The 24,904-nt window shown below is 30.2% G+C and overlaps 1 protein-coding gene across 1 annotated transcript; it reads left to right on the plus strand.

Annotated features, from left to right (window-relative positions):
* The first annotated feature begins 16,903 nt into the window (after window positions 1-16,903).
* LOC145327006 (uncharacterized) lies at window positions 16,904-24,528 on the plus strand. Its single transcript, XM_080170487.1, has 15 exons — window positions 16,904-16,955; window positions 17,038-17,127; window positions 17,848-17,999; window positions 18,088-18,566; window positions 18,749-18,844; window positions 19,000-19,090; window positions 19,195-19,278; window positions 19,425-19,591; window positions 19,967-20,107; window positions 20,745-20,808; window positions 21,072-21,198; window positions 21,746-21,823; window positions 22,253-22,329; window positions 23,571-23,622; window positions 24,093-24,528. The coding sequence occupies exons 1-15, from the start codon at window positions 16,908-16,910 to the stop codon at window positions 24,096-24,098; spliced, it is 1,752 nt and encodes a 583-aa protein (XP_080026613.1). The 5' UTR covers window positions 16,904-16,907; the 3' UTR covers window positions 24,099-24,528.
* Window positions 24,529-24,904: the final 376 nt, after the last annotated feature.

Below are 24,904 nucleotides of genomic sequence, written 5' to 3' on the forward strand. Positions count from 1 at the left end.
AGGAGTCTCACATGAAATAATAATATGTGTTTTGAGGCCCTCCTAAATATCCTTTTATTCAAGGGTAAACGGAAAGAAAAGATTACATTTTTTCCACAAAATATGAGGAAAAAAATTTGGCTGTGGAAAATGTGTGGCCAAACATCAGCAAGACAACCACATTATTTCTTGAAAAAAGCAGCTGCATCCAACTCAGAAACTGCTTTTAGCCGCCAGTATATTATCAATCCCCAACTGCAGCCGACGCCTAAACTGTGAAACACAACATATAATTTCAACAAATTTTAATTTAAATATTTTTTTTATTTTCCCAATATCCGCATTCGCACCAGGCCCATCACGGTTGGACCCTCAGATGTCAAAACTTTATTTTAGTGTTTGGCCAAAACGACTTTGCAATTGTATCTGTAAGTACGTCTAATAACACCCTTTGCTATTTTTAAAATCCTAGAAAATTTTTTTTGCAAGAAAATTGCATAAATTCGCAACCTTTTTTAGAACCACTACATAACTCGAGTTTTAAAACTTTTTATATAAAATCCTTTTTACAAAAAATATCAATAATTACTTAAAATTAAACCTGAAAGAAAAAAAATCTCATTACACGTGTTAATTTGCATGTTTTAGGTCTTTTTTTTGAGGAAAGTATAACTTCCACATTTTTGACAATAATTATATTTTTTTAACATTTTAAAGTAAAATATAATAAAACTTAAACGATTTTTCTTGAATTATCAGTTGAAAATTTCATCAAACATGCAATTTAAGTGATGAAAATTTAATAAAATCATTTTTTGAATGTTTAGAATTACCAATTTTCTACATTTAAAACAAAATGTTAACAAAATTTAAAAACATTTTAACATATAACTTCAAAAATCAATAACATTTTATAAAAAGATGTTTCAAAAAATAAATCATTAAAAGGTATTAAAATGCATTTCAAATTACTTAAAATTAAAACGAGAACATCTTTTTACAATGTATTCTGTGTAATAGAGTTTAAATGACATGAATAGTAAATGAAATATTTCCTAAACTCATTAAGCCTTTTTGTGACTATATTAAAAATAATTTATTTTGTTTTATAGTGTTTTTTTATTCAAATATTTGACAAAATTTTCCCTACGTCAATAAAATAAAGTCAGTTTTTTACTGTTTCCAGGTTTTTCTTTATAATTATAACAATTAAATATAATATAAATCTTCATTATCTTTTATTTGAATTATCATACACATTAAAATGTAATGTATAAGCTAGAATAGCACTTTTTTTAACGAATATTTTAATGACATTATATCAAAATAATTCCTCTTAAATATCACACAACATATGATTGGGAAGTATAGCCATTTCTTGGAGGTATAATATTTACAGAAATACCATTAATTCTGTTTTTATCAGAAGTTAAAAAAATTGAACAATTCTAAAACAATGGTTGGCTGTCTAGATATTGAGTACACTAAGACTACGGCTCTGTTCTATTGAAATAACGTTGCAAAAAGAGGGGTTCTGAAAGTAATCTACCTAATTATTTTTAAAGAACCAACAAGTACTGTCAGTATCTTTTTTCTTGTAATCTAGCAGACAATCAAATCATAACACTATTTTCATGATAAAATATTCAGGTTTCTACTTCACATTTTAAAAAATATACTGATCAATAAAATGTTCAAAATTTTACTTTGTACTAATTGAAAAAATATGTTGTAATTCTTATTTTAAAGTTACATTTTTATCCCTGACAAAATCATAGACGACTTTTAAAGGCATCTTATCTAAACTTTTTGAAGAAAAACTTAAAAACGTTAATTAAGTATTAAAACTATTTTCTTCGATTTTTCTGAAGTTATTATCGCATTCTATGGGTTTTTTATTATCATATACTTATATCGAAAGTGCCAAACATTGTACCCTAACTTATTCATTTAATAAAAAACCAAGCGTGCCATGACAAAATTCCATTAATTTTGACAATGCTTTTTGTTAATACGTAAATATTTATACATTGCCTTAGTATGAAAAAAAAACATCATTACACAAAAATAATATAAACATTTATGAATTATTTCATTAAAATGTTTAATATTGAAGCACATAATTAAACCAACCAATAATGCAAATCTACTCTGTTGGTATGTCATTCTGTTGACGGGACATTCATTTCTGGCGAAATTTAAGAGGGTAAAAATAAAAGCTTATAATATTTATTAATAGCATCGCATTAAAGCAGGGAGTAAGGGAGGGGGCAATTAATTCAATTTAAGAGTAGAAAACTATAAAATAAGAAGAAAGTTCCAAGAAAAAAGTATTCATTTGAAAATTATATTACCAGCACATCAGACTGACGTAACCATTCTGTAATTAATAACTAGAAAAATCTCCCTGAAACCCATTCAACCCATAGCCCCATAATCCAAAATTTAGTTGGATTCTTAGATTGTTTATTAAACAAATATCACAATAAAGTTTTTATCTATGAAATGATATTTTCTGGAGAGAAAAAAAAATGTTAAAACCAGCCACATCATAACAAATTAAGTTTATTGATACTTGTCTGCAATATATAAAACTATCGACAAACGAATTAGCGCCATTTTGTGCGCTAGTACCCAAAGTCAGTCATAAACTGCTAAATTCTTGCACATTCCCTTTAAGCCAGTACCTAAAGTCTGAGAATCCTAAAAATTGAATATTCGATCCATTGTCCCCTCCCTTACTCCCTGGTTTTAAAGACACTTTCCACGGATATTGAATAAAGAGACTGAAGAACAGGGCTATCAAAAAAGGTATACAAAAGTGTCTGCAATACAATGCTATACATCATTTTTCAGTATAGCCGAGAACCAGTGCTGATCCAGCGAATATTAATCGGTTTTGAAGCCATACTAGAAAACAGAGCAAAACTAAAACAAAATAAAAATTTTAAAAAATAAGAGCTAATTGTTACATTTGCAATTCTTATTATGTTTTAAAATCTTTTTTATCGCACATGTCATGTGTCGTCAGTTAAAAAGATAAATCTTTTAATCCGTAGTAAAAAGTGTAAAGTTTCAAAATGCTAAAGTTCAAAAAAAAGAAAGAGAGGTCGAGCCAAATCTTAAGGGCTCGGCAAATGTAGTCGATCGCCCTTTTGATACAATCTTGAATCAACAGCATATCCGAACAATTTTTATCAATCTACCGAACTAGCCGGAAAAAGAAATAAGTAGCCGTCCTAGTTTTGGCAATCGTATCATTTTTAGAATAAAAACAAGGATGACAACATCCATAAAAGCGAAGCTCTGAAACGATATGACTGATGAACATTAACTTTTGTTGAGTGTCAGAAATGAATATACAAAATATGAAAATATAAGGTTTGACAAGATTATACGTAAATTTGTTGCAAAACTTCTTAAATAAAAAATTCTGTTTAAGGACATACTGACATTTTTAATACTTGATTATAGAGATGCTTCGCTCATAATATTGTACCTTAGTGTAATAGGAATCAGTATTCAAAAAATCAGATCTATCGGATGATTTTATCACATAAAAAATTGTTATTAAAAAGTAAAATAATCAACATGTTTAAAATGGACATACGGATATTCCTGTAACGATTATAGAGTTGCTACGCTTTGTAAATCGTACCTAACTACTACAGGAATCACCATGCAAAGTTTGAAATCAATAGGACAATTCTAACATGCTTAAATTAACGAATAAAAGCTAACTATCTCGGACGGACGGACGGACGGACCAACCCTTATTATAGAAAAGCTTCGCTTTTAAAAATGATTCTCACCTAAGACCATGTGCCCAAGCAGATGCAGATGCCAAGAAGAAAAAGCACAGCATCACAGAGACAACTAAAAATTAATAGTTTTTTTTCATCGCATCGTTTTATAGACAGCTTTCCACAGATATTAAAATGAAAATTTATAAGATTAAAACTGATATCGATTTTTATGATTTATATGTTAATATAAGTGGAAAATTGTATGCAATACGATGCTACACATGATTTTTCAGTATGGCTGTGAACTGGTTTTAATCCAGTGGATATTAATCGGTTTAGAAGCCGTACTGGAAAGATGGGTAAAATATTGATCTTTGTCATTAGGCAAGGACTTCCTCAGGGCTGAATGCAATCAAATATCTTTTATTGATACAACATTTTAAGAGGTTAGGTTAGGTTAAGTAAAGTTTGGAAGGCCCCCCCGCAGTGGCTTTGAGTGAAAACACCAATAAAAATTAAATCTTACCCATATCATACAGGGGATAGCTCTTGTTTTCCAAATATCCATCATTATTAAATCCATAGAATAGAGTTGTAGCTATACAAAACAACCAGGATATAACACCTATGTATAAATATCCATAATTATTAAATCCATAGAATAGAGTTGTAGCAATACAAAACAACCAGGATACAACACCTATGTATAAATATCCATTATTATTAAATCCATAGAATAGAGTTGTAGCTATACAAAACAACCAGGATACAACACCTATGTATAAATATCCACTATTATTAAATCCATAGTATAGAGTTGTAGCTATACAAAACAACCAGGATACAACACCTATGTATAAATATCCACTATTATTAAATCCATAGTATAGAGTTGTAGCTATACAAAACAACCAGGATACAACACCTATGTATAAATATCCACTATATTATTAAATCCATAGAATAGAGTTGTAGCTATACAAAACAACCAGGATACAACACCTATGTATAAATATCCATTATTAATAGATCCACAAATAAACAAGGATGACAACATCCATAAGTAGCGAAGCACAAAAAATTGTGGATGGGAATACGTAGAAGTAGATTTAAAGTGTATTTATTAAAATCAAGAATAGATTTATTGGAGAAAATAAACACGAAACCTTGTTTTATTTTGTATGATGAAGACGGTTAAAGTAAATTACATACTAGATGCACATAACAATGGGGGGGAAAAAATTTGAAACTGTTAATGCAAAAAAGTTTTAAAATTGGACCAAAAATACCAAAGATATGGGGAAATATGTCAAACATATAAAAATAGCCAAAAACCTGCTAAAAGGCAGTTTGGCCGCCATTGTTTCTTTTCTTAAAACACCAGAAATTTAATGTTAATATCTTTAACTGAAATTTTTTTGAAAATTGGACTATAAACACCAAAGATGTGGGTAAAAATGTGATAAATACAAAAATAGCCAAAATCTGCAAAAAGGCAGTCTGACAGTCATTGTTGTTTTCTTCAAATGACAGGAAATTTAATTTTGATATCTTTAACTGAAAAAATTTCGAAAATCGGACCATAAACACCAAAGATATAGGGAAAAATGTGAAAAATATAAAAATAGCCAAAAACCTGCGAAAAGGCAGTCTGACCGTCATTGTTGTTTTCTTCAAATGACGGGAAATTTAATTTTGATATCTTTAACTGAAAAAATTTTGAAAATCGGACCATAAACACCAAAGATAAGGGGAAAATTTGGAAAATATAAAAAATAGCCTAAAACCTGCTAAAAAGCAGTCCGACCGCCATTGATGTTTTATAGTTAATTGTGCTCCTTAATGATGGGAATGTTGTCAAAAAATTTCAGCTCTCTATCTTTTATAGGAACCGAGAAAATCACGTTTCCCCCAATTCATTAATTACGGACGGACAGACGGACGGACAGACGGACGGACAGACGGACGGACAGACGGACGGACATTGTGAATTATAGAGTAGCTTCGCTACTAAAAACAAGCTGCAGCCAACGATCAAATTTTTATTTAGCGGTTTCACTCAAAGTTTTTAATCGAGCACGTAAACTCTCCTTTTTATTTTAACATAAATTCTAAATAAGGAGTGGCTGGTATAATTTAGACTAGGTTACATAACCCTGCAAGGTTAAATCACCGCATGGATGAGGTCCTCTGCAGTGGTTAGGCATAAAAAAATACCTCAACCCCCTTTTTATATTTTAACCATAAGGGGAGTGGGGTTCAGTGCTCACTAAGCACTTTGAGGAAAAAACGTCTTTCAATAAAACGTAGACAATGGTCATGTAATACATATACTTAGAGAATTTCTTTCGTCCTTAAACAAGCCACGGGAACAATAACAATTCTCGGCTGCCGGCTGCATTTAATATTCGTTCACGTCTTTTAGAGCTAAGTAACTAATTAAAAGTAACTTTAAAACGATTGCAATGGAAAATTTACATAAACAAGTAAATTAATGTAATACAAGTTTTATATAAAACAAACTCAATGTCTTAACCTCTTTTCGAGGAAGCTTTGTGTTTATCAAGATCGAAATTAATTTCCTTATTCCACAATTCCAGTCCAGAAAAAATGTCGTCTTTGCTTAATTTTCCTAAAGAGTTGCGGCATTGTAAGATTGTTTATGTTTTGGTAACGCCACGCACTTCTGATTTACATGTGTGTGGATAAAGACATTCAGAGAATTGAGTCGGGCCTAACATTGGTCTCAGAGTGCACGAATAACCCTAGTATGCCAGGTGCTTAAACCATAAGAACTTCAGGTAGTTTTTTCTTCGTTTTCAGATATAATTGTATGGCATATAGGACCGATTTATTAAGTTTTAAGGCTTTAGCCAGCTACACAAGAAACTTTATTATGATTCAAATATTATGTTTTAGTAATTTTTATGTGCTTATATTTATGCATTTAACAATGGTCTATAAACCAAATAATTTTCCTTTAAAGCCAAAGTACCCAAAGATTCTTTAACCATAAGAAAAAAAAGATTTTTTTAGTGCTCAAAGTTTTAAGTTAACGAGTAATATTTTATTCTGTTTATTAATTGATCTTGTAATTTCAGGACTTTGAAATAGTTTGTGTCAATAAATCTATACTCAAACCTGCTGTTGAACTTGATGGTCCTGGTATTGGGGGTTTTGCCTTGAAAGACTAAGATCTCTAGAACTTCCCGCAAATTCGGAAGTCACACTTAACCAAAGTGTTATGGTTAAGACACTCAATTGTGTCCATATCAGTGACAATTGTATAGCCCGAGTCGTTTTTTTAAACAAGAGATGGATATAAGGCTGCGCCAAAAAAAAGAATTGATATTAAATTGACATATTTGTAATGGAGCCGGAGTCGAAGTGGACATAATTTTCCCTGGAGCCAGATCTTGGACGTGCAACAAAGAAGGCAACTCCATATAGCTTTACAATGAATAAAGAACATTAAATGTAAAATTTTGACACCCCACTTAATTTAAAATTGAGAGGGAAAAGTTATGTATTAATAGTATCAGGGGGTGTCTATCATCAATCTACTGTAAAATTGGAAAAGGAGTTCCCGATTTGGTAATTTGACAAAGCGTGCAATTTTTTTTTGTAAACATCCGCCTTAAATGTAAACAGGTTATGACTTATTTACCCTAACTCCCACCTTGGCTTTGTTATTTTGGGGGTGTAGACCCTTGTCAAGGGAGGTGTAGGGGTAGATACCCAGGGGTTTATCCTACCCCACTCCCCTGCACGCTTCTTTTTTAAAAATTACGATTTTGATATAATTTTTATGCCGGCTAATTTCCCTCCTCAATCCATTATCTATAATTATGATTTAGAAGTAAATACAATTAATTAAAAGTTGTCTAAGAATTGTATACTGCACTGGCCTTGGCCCCTTTTAACTCTAAACATTTGTTAACTGATAGCCAATCCTTTGTATAAATTAGGTATGTCTGTCCATACGTTGCCTGTTCAAAACTTAATTTTTACATCACAATACTTTTTTTATGATATAAGGATTTTTATAATAAAATACAATTATAATCCCTTTTGTCTTAAAACAATATATATATTGTTTTGACTTATAGTTGATAAAAAGTGTTCTGTTTTTTTAAACAGATGCGTATTTGGGATTTCAATCCCCCCCCCCCCCCCCCACCTATGAATGAAAACTAATGAAAATATCTTTGTTTTCTTAAAATCTGGAATATTTTAAAATTCGCTTTCTCGAATGTATCTATCTTGTTTTATTTGTGCATCGGTGTGTCTGTATATCATTCAAGCCTTTGATGATAAGATTTATTGGGTAATAGATGAGAGATAATCCACAGTTATTTGTGAGGTTTGTACAGTAATTTTATAAACTGACACTTGTACTGTTCAGGAATTTACCAGTGTGTGCGACAAAATTTTTAACTTGATATCTTCAATAAAAGCCGAGAAATTTACAGACAGACGGACAGATGAATATAGTTAGTTATAGAGTAGCTACGCTCCTATATGAAGTTATTTATATTAACATCTTCGTGGCCTTCTGGATTTAAACCTTAGTTAAAAAGTATATACTGATAAGGTATCAAAAGAAATCATAATGTATTGTACATAATAATTTTCAGGGATGACAAAAATATTGAGAACAAGAATGACAACATAAATTAGAAGCAAAGCACAGATATAAACCTAACATTTAGCAAAATATCTAGAGGTTATATATCAGATGTACATTAATCAAAGAAATCCGTAATCCCCCCCCCCCCTCCCCACATAAATCTAATTTTTGAGTAGCATTGACACACAAACGGACAAAGTAAGTTATAGAGTAAATGCTAGACAGCCATAAGAGTCTTCACAAAAGCCATCTAGCTTTAGAAGTAGTTGGTCAATAACATCTTACAGTCTTTCCTTTTTTGTTTTTCCTTCGGATTTTGATTTCAGAATAGTAACAAAGAGGAACAGTATCTGCCCGTCTTTCTGCCATGATTTTAGGCTATTTTCTCAATATATAGATAGTCCCATCTAAAAAAAGGGCATACAGTTTTTAATGTAAAATTTTTAAAAAATTAATTATTGTTTTTGGTTGTGTGTGAAATTTATAATGGGAATGGTAAAATTATTGATATTTCATTTTGTTTTAAATACTTGATTTAAACATGCTAAAAATTTTCCTTCTCTGAAAAGAAATTCCTAAATTTCTCGATTTATCAGGTTCGAATTGGTTGTGAGTGGATGTTTACATTTTTCTATCTTAGCTTTCTTGCTGTTTTCAGAGTTCAATTGATGAAAAAACGTTATTGTCACAAAAGTTATGAAAAATTTTTTTTTAGTATTTTATTAAACTTACTGAATCAATCCTATCTATAATACAAAGTATAATGATGTCTGTCCGTCCGTCTGTCTGTCCCTTTGTCTGTCTATTTGTCCGTCCGTCTGTCTGTCTGTCCCATAAGATCTCGGTAACTACTGAACTGATTTGATTCTACTCTTCAGGGAATATACCTACTAAACCTGTGGTGGTTTTAGTCTATTTTCTTGGGGCGTGGGACACCCCCAACCCCCCAAAAAATAAAAAGATCCCCCCCCAATCAATTTTTTTATTGTAGTGGTTGCAGCACCAGAGGTACTTAATTTTTTTTACCACGTAGGACAAAGCTCCTAGAGGCGAAGCCGCTAGTCTATTTATACAGCATGACCCTCGAAAAAGTATTTTTAAGCATCTGCAGCTCTTATTTCTCAATGAATTATTAAAAAATGCATATGTCCTTGTTCTCTATAGATTTCCACGTAAGTAGATATAAAAATATTTTTTTTACCTCCATTAACACCGGAGATTTTTAGTGCTAAAGTTTTGAAAAAGTGACTGAGGAAAAAGTAACTTTTAACATGAAACGACTTTTTTAGCAAAATTAAGCTAGAAATCCTTTTATTTTTGTTACTAGCAGAAACTTTATACAAAAATGAAATAAAAAATTTAGTTTTTGAGTAAAAAGCATTTTTTTACACATATTTTTTGAGTCTTTTTAGTTTAATGATATTTTGAAAAACTTACTTATTAGGCAAAATTGTTTAAGATTAAAAAACCAAATAAATCTCTATGAATATAGCAGGAAAATTGTTTTTGTTTCACAATCCTAACTTTAATAACAAAAAAGTTATAAAGAAAATAAAAATAAACATAATGATTTTTTAGTCTAAAAAGCTTAATTTACCCCCTATCAAATAATTGAGATGTCAGAAAAGTAGGCGGAGCAACTGTCATAATTAATCCTTTTCTATAAATAAGGGTTAATAAATAACCTAAAATTTGCAAATAATCAATTCATTCAGTAGTATTTTTTGCCATTAAAAATTTATATTTTTTTGTGGAATAAAAAAGAAATATTTAGTTAACTTGTTTTTCTTTGTGTCTCATTATTCAGTTGCCAGAAAAACATAATATAACCATCCAAAAAATAAGAGAAACAAAAAAAAATTCTTTTTCTCAGTCACTTTTTCAAAACTTTAGCTCTAAAAATCTCCGGTGTTAATGGAGGTAAAAAAAATATTTTTATATCTACTTACGTGGAATACTATGGAGAACAAGGACATATGCATTTTTTAATAATTCATTGAGAAATAAGGGCTGCAGATGCTTAAAAATACTTTTTCGAGGGTCATGCTGTATATAGTAATTTTATACTTCTGAAGCTAAAGATATCCGAAATTAATGGTCCTTATAGGTTGTACTTTTCAGGGAATGCTTATTGGAGTCTTGTGATGTTTCTTTATTTTATTTCTAAATTTAAGTCGTTGGATTATTTTTAGAATATTCTTATGTCCTCCTCCTCCTTTTAAAAAGAGCACCTAGATAGAAAGGGTGCAGCCGCTTGTCAGATTTATTCTTTAGCATTGGCAAGTGAAAGATATTTTTTGTGTGTTCCACGAAATTCTTGTCATTATTTAAAAAAATCCTCTTTCCATTTATCCATGTATTCTTACTTGTTTTCTTTTCTGCTTGAATATTAATTAGCGTTGTCATACTTTTCAGATTTATTTTTATGTTCTTTCTTTCTTTATTTATTTAGATTTTCTGTTGCTTTTACACGCGAGTAAGAATTAGGATTAGAGTTTGCTTAAAGCTTTTTTTAATTTTTAAAAACAAATTAATTTCAAATATTTTTTACTAATGTAAGAAAAATTTTATTGTATTCTGATATTTTTGAAGTAATACTTTTTTTAGATTAATTTTTTTGTTGAATTTGCTTTCATGTCAGAAAAATTCCCCATGTCTTAATTCATTAAGGGAGTTTTTTTCTATTATCAAACAACATACTTTTTTCTCAGTAGATAAAGAGATGATTTTTTTAGCTGTTTTCGAGATCTTTTGAGATATAACAGAACAATTCACACATACACATCTACATATACTAGTCCTACTTTATAGAATAGACTAGCGGCTACGCCCCTAGAGACCTCTAGGGGCACTTGAGGAGGGGGGAGTCGAATTTGATAACACAATTTCTTATTTTAGATTTTAAAAGAAAAAGTAAAAATAAATTTTTTTGGGGGGGGGTATTTTTTATTTTTGGGGGGGTATGGGGTGTCCCACCCCCTAAGTAAATAGTTATAAACCTTCCCGGGACCTATGAGAAGCTACCCTGATAAGGAGAACTAGATCGGTTCAGCGGTTAGCGAGATCCTTCGGTACACACAGACACACAAACAGACAAACATCCTGTTACTTTAGTATAAGGATAGAATAGAAATTTAATAGCACAGCTCTCTAAAACTTAGGTATGTACAATAGTTTCTGAATAAAATTGGTTGTAGCTAAGGAGGGCTGCGGGTGGGGGTGGCTTAGGGTAGTTGTGGCTGAGGATGACTTAGGCTCAGTGAGGCTGAGGACACTGAAACATATAAAAACTCGTATTTTAGGTTATTTACTTTTCCATTTATTTATGCTATTTCCTCGTAGGTAAACACAAAATCTTGGGAATGTGTATTTTGTGTGTTTATTACTATGACCTATGTTATTTTACTAAAATCATAAAACACAAACGGATGGAAACAAAATATGTGAGCAAAATTAGCTTTAAAATTTTTCATCAATATTTTATTAAGATTTAGTTTTAAACATCTTAAAGGAGTTTTATGTTCTAAATTTCATGCTATTAGCAAGTAAAATTATAATAACAGGAATTATAAAAGTTAGTCTGAATTCAACTAAACCAACCAGTTGCGTGCAGAAGGTATTAAGGGGATGGTGCGCGAACCGCACCAAAAAAATTTTGACACCTCCCCTACGATTTTTAAAGGGGGGTCCTTTAACCAAAATCGATAGGGGTGTAATATAGACCACAAAAAGAGTGTAATTTTAATGTCAGGGTGGTTGACATCCGCCCCCCTCTTCTGCACGTCACTAAATAACTATTCCAATACCTTATTGCCCTTTTAAAAGCATATCAAATCCATTTAATTTGTAAGTTATCAAATGAAAGTGAGTACAATTCTGTGCAAGTACAATTAAAGAACAAAGAATGAAGATTGAAAACTAAAGTATAATGCATAACAGACAACTTTGTATAATACTTTCTTACACTTTTGTACTTTACAATTTTATTTATACTTTTTATTGTATTCATTGCAAAAATTTGTATTGTACCTACACCAATGTAACTTTACTATAAAGTATTTGTTGTATCATACATTCTAACTAAAATACTGCTAAAAAATCTTTGAGTGTAAATGACTTTAATAGGCGTAAAGAACCTAATTTGAATGTTCGAATAATTCAAATATAACATATTAATTATAAAAAAGAAAACTTTTAAAAAATTGATTCATAAAAATTATAGCCACAGCAGTATTCAAAGTTAATAGATTTTTAGATATGTAGTAATTTTGCTTCTTTATTTTATAGATTTAAAGTGGATGTTCGTTTCTCCCAAATGGCTCTCTAGAGTCCTCTAGGAGCGAAGCCGCTGGTAAAGAATGAATTAGTAAGTTTATATGAACATCAATGTATTTCTTATTAAAGTAGCTTCCACGAATTAAGGGTAAATGGCTGGAGAGTAGGTAGAGGGGGTAAATATAGTGTATGATGTATTTCTTACAACTAGGATTTTCCCTTGTGTAGCTCACAGGTATGGTGTCTATACTCTGTAACAAATATAATATCTAGAAAGCTAAATGCGTTTTTTGAACCTTGTTATATGTATATAATATAAAAGAAAATTGTTGTTAATCGGTGAGTGGTTGAAATATGCGAAGAAAGTGTCCTACACCCCTACAAGTAGCACAAAATCACTATTGGACAATGATAAGTTTTTTAAAAATCAAAACCTATTAGGTTCAGCAGATGCAAATTTGTTTTAATTTTGACAGACTGACAAAAAGACATTCCTATACATTCTATTGATAGAAAAGAAATGTTTTATTAAGAAAGACAAAGAGGAAGTAAAATGCTTTCAATCAGCAAAGTAAATAATATGAGTGGCCAGGGCATTCATCTTAATAAAACCAGAGCAGTTTCTAATGTCTTTAGTATAACGAATTATTTACCAATTCAATTTTAGGAATCCAAGTTTTGCTTTATGTCTTTGTCCTAGCGCGTTATCCTATAGTTATGGTTGTATTTGTCAAAAATAAATTACTCTTAATTGCAGTGTCATGTGTGACGTCATAAAAAAGTCTATTATCCATCTCTTTTTTAGGGTTTTCCTTTTCCACTTCTCGTCTTATCCCTCCTTTTAAGATGTATTTTTATGACGTCACACATGACACTTTCCAGCGCTTCCTATGCATTTGTAGCATTGATTTAACACCTTGTGCTCTGAGCTGGGAGAATACCTTTGCAGATAATAAAAACCATCGGAGCTAGGAGGGTACACTTTGAAGTTTCGAGGATTTTTCATGCTAAAATATCACAATAAATAACTGACATTTATCGTATAAACCAAGCTGTGATGTTAAAGTGACATAATTACTTTAGACTTGATAATATTCCATGTACCAGTACTTAGGTTATGGGAAGATACACGAGGGTTGACCAACAACGGTTTAACGGAGGTTGAACAGAGGGTGTATTGTGGATTCTGGGAGGTTAAGGGAGGGTGCAACAAGAGTGTTTATGCATCAAATTTACCCTTGGTATATAAAATCAACGGTCTTATTGTTGATTTAGTTTTTGTTTGTAATTCGAGTCTGTTGTTTCACTATTTTTTTTATCAAATAAGTGAAAATATGTTTATTCTGAAAAACTACAATTCTTATTTGATATGATTTTTTTATTAAAACATTTAGAATTTCTTGTTTAAGTTTTTTCTATGTATAATTTGAAAAGATAGTCAGTAAATGTGCTACTTTTTCTTTTGTCAATAAGAGTATAAAATACTTGTCAATCTTTGTTGTTTATGAATTTTTTGTTATATTTTTACTCTTAGATGTTGCCCTCCATGTTAGATTTAAACAATTCCACAATCCCAAAACTTGTTCCTAATTTCTATATCTAATCAGACAAAAAGCAAATTAATTTAAGTGTTTAAAGTGTACAAAATGTAAAATTCATATGATTAATTATTTATGTTTTTCTTTTTATCACATGGTCTAATATTTTATAATAGGAATTACTTATAAAAATATCCTTAAATTATACTTTTTATTTAAAAATTATTTAAACTTGAAGGTAGGATGATATCTATAAAAACTGTTTTAGTTTTTTTTTCGGTTTGTATTTTAAAATAACCATAAAGTAGCTTGATATGTGTGTTTGTGTGTGTCATTGTGTCAAATAAGATCTCAGAAACCGGTGTACACACAGAACTACAGTTTTCCGGAAAGCTTGGATTGATCATATACAGATTGAGGTTTTTGAGGACAACCTCCCCCCCACCTCTCAGAGATATGGCCGTATGAAAACACTTTGCCCCCTATTATCCTAAATGTTATAATAAAAGTTAAGGATTATCCTCCGTTCTTGTGGTGAAGGCACTAGTAATTAAAGACAAAGTAAAAACTATGTATAAAAATGCAAAGTTTAAAGGATATAAAAATTTAGCAATTTATCATGTGCCTCACAAAAAATTCTTGTTACCAGTTTTAAACTCATGCTAATTTCGTAATCTTTTTGAATTTCTTACTATAATTTAGGGAGTAGCAGCCGCAGTAATTGTTAGCCACTTAATATCTAAGCAACTGTGGATATTCATTACCATTTGTTCAATTAGAATAATTTTTTTTCGCCCCTTAATCTTAATTTTAAAATTTTGGAGACGAACTGCGATACCGTGTTAAAATTTGCGATTGAAAAGACGTGCTTAAGTTGAACACTTTTTGTTAATCAATTAATAAAGCTTTAAAGTTTCATTTTAATTAAATTTCTTTTTACTATATACCATCAAAGTTGCAGATTATTAATTTTAAAAAAGATAATAAAGTGTAAAAGTTGAAAGGTACAAACAATCAAATAATTTTGTATCATTTCTAAGTGAATCAAAGTGCAAAATAAAAAAAATACGGGAAAAGATTTCATTGCAAAAACTTTTCGAAAAAAAAGTACACTATAAAAATATAACAAATTATTTCATAAATAAAATTATTCTATTATTGTATTTTTGCACTCTTAAATATTTAAAATTCAATGTTTTTCATTAGCCTTTGTTAAGTCAGAAACCAAAAAGGATTAAATTAACCAATATGTGATATCAGGCAGTCAAACTAAATTTTCAAATACGTAAGGTAATATTCTTTAAAATTTTCGTCATTAGTCCTTGATGGAACATGTTTTAAAGACTCTCATTAATTATTTAAGTCAGACGTAATTGATGAAATGTCAAATTGGAGAAAATATTTTTGTTGTACGATGAGGGGTGAAGAATCAACAATTATATTCCACTCTATGGCATTATTTTCTGTTATAAGAACGAAGTAAAACTTAGCAAATCTGAAATACTATAAATACCTTTAATTAAATAATCCATTTTGCTTTATACACATACTTATTATGGCTAGGGACATTGTGTTTGAAGGGGTAGGCAAATAAATTGCTAAACCAACCCAAACTTTTTTTGAATCGTTGAAATCATCCCAGGCTATAAATTTGTAATAAGATTAACCTGAAACCTCCCAAGAGTCAGTTTTGAAGTTTCCCTTCAATGGAGAACTTAATCGGTCAACAAACATACAAAAAAAACCTAACTTCTTAAGCTTAAGCCTTTTTTGCTGTTAAAAAAGTGCGGTTCTGGCCATTAATATGATAGGTTTGTCCACCTTGACCTAGTATAGCATAATAATAATAACAGCTATAGTATCCCTCCCCTTACTAAATTATAACTCTAGTATTTATAAGCATTCACATTTATGACAATGATATGGATACACATTCTAAAAGACAATCGGCAGATCTGAATATTTAAGGCATAATAATGACAATTAACTTTCTTAATGGAATGGCAATTAATATTGAAAGTTTAAATTTGTTTCTTGTCAACATAATAACGTTAATTTGGTGTGAATGCTACAAAAACCTAATTTTCTTCTTTTTTGAGAATACATATAATTTTTCTGATTGATATAAGTTTTACAAGAAAGGGAATGATTTAAATGTAGAGCTGAATAGAATCAACATGTTTTTTTCTTTCTTTATAAGATTTTATTTGCTAATGTAAAAAGCATAGGGGAAAATGGTTAAAAACAATCAAGCAACCCTTCTTTAATTATTTTAATGTATTTTAAAAACTTTTCTTAGTAACAATTGGTTATTTTTGAAGTTATAAAAAGGTCTTATAGAATTGTCATGTCAGTTTAAAATTGAACACAAGGAATGAATATATGAATATTTGTCACTTTGTATTAAACTTATTTTGACCAATTGTTCATTTGAAATTATCTAAAATGTTATAGCGATTTCTTAGAGCTTATTTTGAAATATTCTTTTTACAAATATTTCTAATACAATTTTGTTTAATTATTTTTCTAATTTTATAAAAGTTTATTATTTGTTGGAAAATAAATATATGTATAAATGTATTTAGACAAATCAAAGAATCAAGACAAAGCTTGGTAAAAAACTAATTGTCGCTAAAAAAAAGTCAACATGATATTACATCGAATTTTTCAGTCTATTTGATCCTGATGATAGGTCTTTTTGGGATTAGTATTTTACTAAAATATTTTCTAGAAATTAAAATGACGTTGAGTATGAGAAAATCAAGACCAACTCCTAAGCTTTATGAGGTATAATGACAAATATTTTCAAGCCTCATTTTTAAATAAAACAATAATTTTGTATGATAAACATTGTTCATATTTTATTTAGGAGCCGGAGAGGCTAAAAATCGACGGTGTGAGAATGCCATCCACCAAAGTGATTAGCGCCAGCAGAACTCCCATATCTGCACATACAAGGGTAGGTTGTGTGCCGGGTTTTTTTTAAGTATTAGGTTAATAGGTTCCGTAGGAACCGACACACATACCCAAGTATAGAGTAGCTTGGCATAGTTTGTTTTTTATCCATTTTTATCGTTTTTATATCGGTTTTTTTTCGATTTTTTATCGGTTCTTTACCCATATTTCAACCATATTTTATTTCTTTTATATTATTTTATCCAGCAGCTAACGAATCACGCAACCTCTATCTATCTAATAAAAATAACAAAGTTTTTTTTTGAATTTTGGCCGAAAATTTATTTATTTATTCAAATTTTGATATCGAAATTTATTAAAATGACTATCGCAGACTGGTTAAGCTCTTGTACAGAGGGCATAGCCATCTATGAGTCGTAGTCGCTGGAGTCGCCGTAGGCGCCGTCGGGTTCCTGGTTGAGCAGCTCCTCAAGGATGTCCTGCTGGACTGTGACCAGGCGGTCCATTGCGGCGATGGCGTCCATGTTGGCTTGCAAACTATGATGATCTAGTTTTAAAGTTTTAAAGAAACACGTTGTTTTATTCTCTAACTGATATGTGTAAAGGAGGTTAACTCTTCCAAGGGAAATGACTACTTTGAGAAAAACCGCGACAAAAAAATATTAAAAAAGAGGGGGGGGGGTCCTTAAAATAGGAGTAAAGACATTAGCTTTCCATAAATTTAGTTGAAATCATACTGAACCCACACAATCTACTACTAAAGGTTGCAGCATCTATCAAATCAAAAATAGTTTCCTTTATGAAGAAAGGGGACCTTCTGAATCCTACTTCACATTATCAAACAACGACATCCTCATCATTTCACTACAAGAATACCTACTCTATATTTAAAGCCAACCAGGAAAGATATCTTATGTATATTTCATTTTTTATACAAATATGTAAAGTTTTCAAATACAGTAGTAAATATTCTAATAAAAATGTAAACTTTTCCTTAAACAAGTCATAATAATTTAAAAATCCGAAACTATGGAACAATTCATGAAACAAAAGTTAAATTCATAAATATCTTGAACGAACAGGTTGAAGAGAAAGTAATAAATACTCGAGAAGTGCCAAAAAAGCCCAAATCCGCCAGCAAATCTCGTCCTGGCAGCAGTAAAACAAGAATGAAGGAAGCCAAAGCAGGAAGAGCCAAGCTTCCAGCAATTGCTGCCAACGTGAACTCTGAGGATGAGAATGAAGATTGTGTTGAAATTGACAACAAAACTGAAACTGTCATCTACTTCCCACAACTTGAAGAAAGCCAGAAGAAAGAAGAACAGGATAGTGTAAAGAATGATTGTAAAGATGATACTAAAGCTGACAAGAAAACTAAAAAGAAAGTGCTGAAGAAGAGACGTAAGAAAAGAACGGATAGTGCAACTGTTGTCAAATATTTTGAGGGGTCTGATGGCAGACAAACTGATGATAGTACAAAAGGTAAATTATTTTTTTACCCAGAAAGCAGGACTCGCCAGTCTATCAATTTAATGGCCATCAGCGGCAGTATAGTATCCAATAGCTATCGGCTGCAGATGGCAGCTAATACTAACACCGGTTGAAATTTATTGTTATAAGTATTTAAAGATGTCTATCAATGATTACAAAGATATTATTTTTAGAAGGCTCCGAATCTGAATTCAATGGAAGACGATCAAGCTCTTCAAGCTCAAGTTACTTAACAGGAATGATCAACATTTATTTAAAATTACTGTACAGTGGACAACTTATATTTGTACTTTTAAATCTTTCTCAAAATAATGTATGCATTAAAGTTTCAATTTTTTTTGGAATCTCGAACAATTCAAAAGTTTACTTCAAATTATAAATATGTTTAATCTGTAAATGTATAAATACATTAAATAAATATAAGTGATCTTATTACCAGGATCACCCTCTCCATCTTCAACTTCTCTGTCCTCAAGTGCCTCTAGCTCACCATCTACCTCATCAGATAACTCGAGGTTGGTACATTTATATCTGACTTGAGTCTATAAAATTTTCAATAGTTTTGTTATTGTAATAATTGAGCTGTCATGCCAATGGTCCTAATTTTACATGGTTTCAGTCCTGACAGTGGTAATTCCAGTCTTGGGTCTTCTGCATCGAGTGGAGGTCGTCCTTCTCTACATTTCTCCAGAGGCGCAATCAGGTACGCTATATCTAAGTATAGTTTAAACGACAGATAGTTCACCACAATTGGTATTGTCTGATGTTTGCATTAACTTTATATAGATTGGAAATTAAGTATTGAAAAACATTTTAAGCAATTAAAAATTTGATCAAATATATGTCTAGGAGGTCAAAGGCCAAGCGAGGCAGCCGGAGGCCAAGACAAAGGCGGCGTCGGCCCAGCATAACTCCTCCCAGCTTGCCACGAATAACCTGCCCAGACAGTAAACAAATCCTGGAGTACATAACTGAAGTACAAGAGTACATGAGTGAACTTTCTTATAATCATGATGGTTAGTATACATTTTTATCGATTCATCTAATTTTATGGGAAGGTAGGGAAAACATGAGCATAAAATTATCTAATGCTTTAGATTTTTAAAAATAGCCTAAAATCATCTCAAGACCCTAAATGGATAACTCAATTTGTTGTATGGTTATCAATATCTTAACAGACCACCTAAAAAACCTTACTACTTTAAATGATTGGATAACAAGATATTGCATTTTCACTTTGTTTAAGCATACATTTTATGGCTTCAGAATATATAGGGCATTAACACGATGTTTCTTATCTTTTTTACTTCAGAGTATCTTTTCTATGAATAAACTGGGCGTTTTTAACTTCAAAATTGGTCACATTTTTATGATTCATAATAATTTTTTAGGTCCTGAAAATTTCAAGATACGGACCCAGGGTACCCTGATAACCCACAACAACACAGCCAAGGACATGATCCGTGAGTGCCTGCCTATCAAGTGCATGGAGGCAACTATCCTAGGCATCTATCTTACCAACAATATTCCAGGTACAAAAACGTATATTTATATTTCACAAAAAGAAACAAGGATGATAACATCCATAAAAGCGAAGCTCTCAAATGGTAGGACAAACTAACATTAAAACTTGAAGAGTACTTAACTGAATAAAGATAATATAAATATATAAGTTTAAATAAAATTTTAAGTAAATGTGTTACAAAACTGCTTAAATACAGGATACTATTTAAAAACACACTTACATTTTAATACTTGATTATAGAGAAGCTTCGCTTATAACACATTGCTATGTTGTCCTAGGATCAGTATTTCAAAAATAAGATGAATAGGATAACTATATCACATAAAAAAATTGTCAAAAATGTAAACATTAGAATGTATAAAATGGACGTACAGACTTTCTGGTACAGATTATAGAGTTGCTACTCTTTCTTAATTGTATCTAACTGTTATAGGAATCAACCTTCAACGTTTTAAATCGATAGGACAATTTTAACATATCTAAATTAACGGAAAGAGCTAAAGTTGTATACGAACTGACCGACCTTATTTATAGAAAATCTTCGCTTTTAAAAATTGTATCTAAAATTATTATTCTATTGTATTTTAACCAATCTATTTACATATAAATAGCAAATTCATATTCAAATTATTGATTTTTTTTAGGTGTTGGACGATTTACAATAAATTTCAAGTCCGAAATTCATGATAAAACCTTTAAACCCGGCAGGTAACAACTTAATAACCAATTATGTAAAATAATTATAAAACCTTTAGTAAAACTTATTTGTTTTGAAAATCTGCCAATATTTTTACATAAAACATAAAAATAAGTCCTTTTCTATTTTTCAATTTATTTCAAGGAAACTATATTTAGGTAAGAATATTCAAACCAGCCCTGTTAAGAAGTCCTAAAACTTTATCCAGACAGACAGATAAACATACATTTTTAGAATTTTATATGGTTCAATTTACAATATTGATATTTTTCAGGAAGTACTACTACCATGTAGTTCTTGGAATCCTGTATAAGGGAAAATTTGGTGCCATTGGTTTGTCAAGAAAGAGTAATCTTATGGACAAACCAATCACATTTACATCTCTCTTCGAGTTAGTTCAGGTACGTTTTTTACTTGTCAAATAAGAGCTTTTTTCTAAATTGTTTATGGTCAGCTTTTTGTACTAGAACAAGATTCGATTCTATGGCACTCTAGACTAAAGGTAGACCAAGAAGAACCTAATAATGACGAGAAGGACTTTAAAAGTATATTTAAAATATTTATCTTTCCTAAAAATATATTAGGTTGAGGATATTTTATGATATATCTAATATTTCAAGCATAACTTTTAGTCGTCTTTAATCAAACATAAGGTTATTAATAGTTATTTCTCGTATCGTATTATAAACGGCTTTCCGGGGATATAGAATGTACAATTATAAGATTAAAACTATTTTTTTTAGCCCCGTGGTGCCGAAGGCACCGGCTAAAAAAACTAGTTTTAATCTTGTGATTGTACATTTCTATATTCGTAGAAAACTGGATATAATACGATGCTAGACATAGTTATTTCGTATGGATGAGAACCGGTTCCTATCCACCGGATTCGAATGAATACGAGAAAATAACTTATCTAACTACATAAGCATTTATTTATGTTTTGTATAGGAGTACAAGAGATCTTACACAGCATGCCAGCACACATTGCTTAAAGTTAGAATTGGAGATTTAATTCCACATCAACAGGTATTGTTATTATTTTTAAACTATTGTATATATTATAACTCTCATAATTAATCTGATAGGTTTCGTGTTTTTTTTTACTTGAAACCAACAAATGAAATAATTCTTAGATATTATTTGGGGGGCAAACGGAGAGGTTGTCAATTTTACTATATATGTTGCCCCCCAAAGACAGCTGAAAACCAAGTATATGTTTTGTCATTTTTTTCGAATTAATTTCGTTATTGGTATATGCAGCAAATTTGTAATTTCTTGAGTGGTTGGAAACATTGTATGTTAAATTTCCTTAAATATTTAACATCTATTAAAAGCAGTATTTAACACATTAAAGAGATAGATCAATTATCGCATTTCATTGCCCATTGTAAAATCACTGATTTTTTAAATGTTTTTTTTCCACACATTAAAATATTAACTGTAGTTTTAATTTAGTATTGCGCTGGTACAATTCCATGGAGAGGAATAACTGTTAAAAATCTTCCAACAAGAAATGGTTTTGTCGCTGACAAGTAAGTAGTTTTTGCATCCCTTCATTTAAATTTTCACATATGTGTATTTTGGTTAGTAAAAGTTGCACGACTAAGGTTAAAAGTAAATTGTAATGTTTCTTTACATAAATAACTAGATCTAAATTGCGGTTGCTTGAGGTTCAGACCTACAAATTGTAGTATTATAGAATAGTTTTGGGTTCGAATCCCCAAAGAATAACAAAAATTCAAAGTAGAATCATATTTTTTAAACAATAAAAATATTCTAATAACATTTAGATATTTCACAGTGTGCAAACAAATCTACATTCATAATTTTATAAAACCACAAAACCTCACCATTTTGAGATATATTTTTTAAAGTCTCCATTTATCATGGAAAAATTCCTTAATTCAAACAATGAAATCCGCTGACTTTGGCAATGAAAGTGCCTTGATTTTCCAAAAAAAATAACAAAGATGCCAATGGAATGATATTATAATTCTTCTTTTTTATGCAAAGAAAATAATATATTAAGGCGTAATTTAACGGCTGACATAGTTACTTAAATAAATTTTTGATGGATTAATAATAGTACAGGTGTAAATAATTTTAATAATTACTTTAAATGTACTAAACTATATCGTCAACCTCAGTAAATTATGCTAATGGATGTAGAATATACGTGGATATTATAAAAGTTAGATAATTGTCGTCAATTTAGGTTTTTAACAACTATTTTATTGTTCAGTTCGTTCATCCATTAGGAGGGGTTGAGGTAAAGGGGTTAATCGTTAGTTTAGCCCGTTATGTATTTCACTTTTTTAGTGAACATAAAAATCTGGTGTAAGATCCAAGTAATAATATTTCCATTATTTGCCTTTATTAAAGGAAAAAATAAGAAGGAATTGCAATCTGAGGCACTTATATATCACAAAATTGGACCGGATTATTATAATATTGGCGGATTCATCGGAGCTAAATATTCAGATTTTAATGGATTTCAGATTGTGAGTTTTAGTTCAAAATTTGGCGGATTAATCCGAAACGGATTTGGATTGCCATACATGAAAATAAGAAAGACAACTTCGATAGTAGATAAAAAGAACGACAAGCAATAATACATTCCAAATAGGGTTAAGAATTCATAACTTAATAGATTTCAACATATAAAAACATTATCTATGGCTCCTAAGAATAAAATTTAATATAAACTTGACATATTCCTTTTAAAGACTAAATGTTATGGTAAAGTCAAGTTGTTAATTTAAGATTTTTTCAGAGAGCCAGTAGAAGAATATGGTACATATCTCAAAAATAGAGTTAGATTCGAGGTCATTTTTATTAACATTTAAGTTTGTAAAAACTTCGAATATTTTTACAAATCGTGTGAATTTATACTTTTTTTGCTCTAAGCTTGCAAATAAATATTCTGTCAAATATACCTAGTAAATAAAATATTAACAAGGATGACAACAATTTCAAAAAGTAGCAAAGCACAAAAACATCATGAAGGGACAACCGAACAAAGTGAATTATTGAGCAGATAGTAAAAAAAGAATATATGTTCATTCAATGCACAAAATCACAAAATCTATCTAAAACCTAAAATAATTATCTTTTGCAAATTGTTTATTCTCTTTGGTAAAGGGTCTTTTCACAAGAATAACTCAGCAGTCTCTCTTAAATAGCAGCCAAGAATATCAAATTTACTCCAAAAGCGTACAAACGTGCAGTACAGATGAATTATAGAGTAGCTGTGTTACAAAGGAAGTAAATTACTATAAAGATTTTACTTTTTTAGAATTGAAGATTATGTTTGCTGCACTATGGACGGATGCATTCAGCTCACTTCCTGCCTATGTTATACTATATTAATACATTTATTATTTCTTATGTCAGATTTCTTATTAATTGTAATATTATTTGTAAACTTATGTTGTGCTTGCCAGAAAGGTAATATGAAGATAAAATGAAGTTGTTAGCTTGCAACACAAAATAAAAAAATTGTTGACCTATCTTTCGGTTTTATCTATAGCAAATATGAAATTCTGAACAGTAGTGACAAAAACCGAACTTTAAGTCGTTTTTACATAATTCAAATCCAAAACGGATGATTTTAGATTAAATTCCTATTCTACAACAAATGTTATGTTTTCTTAAAAGTACGAGATTTTCGTTCTGAGCAAACTTTCTTTTATTGAAAATCCTTAATGATTTGAAGAGTAGCTTAATACACTGCCTAATAGGCTATAAAAGTTTTCCGGAATTTTAATAAATATAATAGATTTGAAATCTGCATAAGATTTTAAGGAATTTTTATAAAATTCGTTTTTTGTATAATTCTTTATCTATAAGCGCAAATACAAATTAAGTTAAATAATTTTGACATCTGTGATTGGTGGATTGAAAACTATCTGCGCTCTGATTGGAGAAGCTTAAGTGACGTACATCATTCAACCAATTAGAGCGCAGGTAGTTTCCAATCCACCTATCCTATTGGTCAAAATTTATTAACTAAAATTGGATTTGCGCTTTTAAATAATGAATTATATAAAAAACGAATTTTATAAAAAAAATCCTTAAAATTTTATTCAGATTTCAAATCTATTATAT

This window comes from Acartia tonsa, chromosome 1 (assembly GCF_053477335.1).
Source record: "Acartia tonsa isolate MP-2025a chromosome 1, ASM5347733v1, whole genome shotgun sequence".
NCBI classification, from domain to species: Eukaryota; Metazoa; Arthropoda; class Copepoda; order Calanoida; family Acartiidae; genus Acartia; species Acartia tonsa.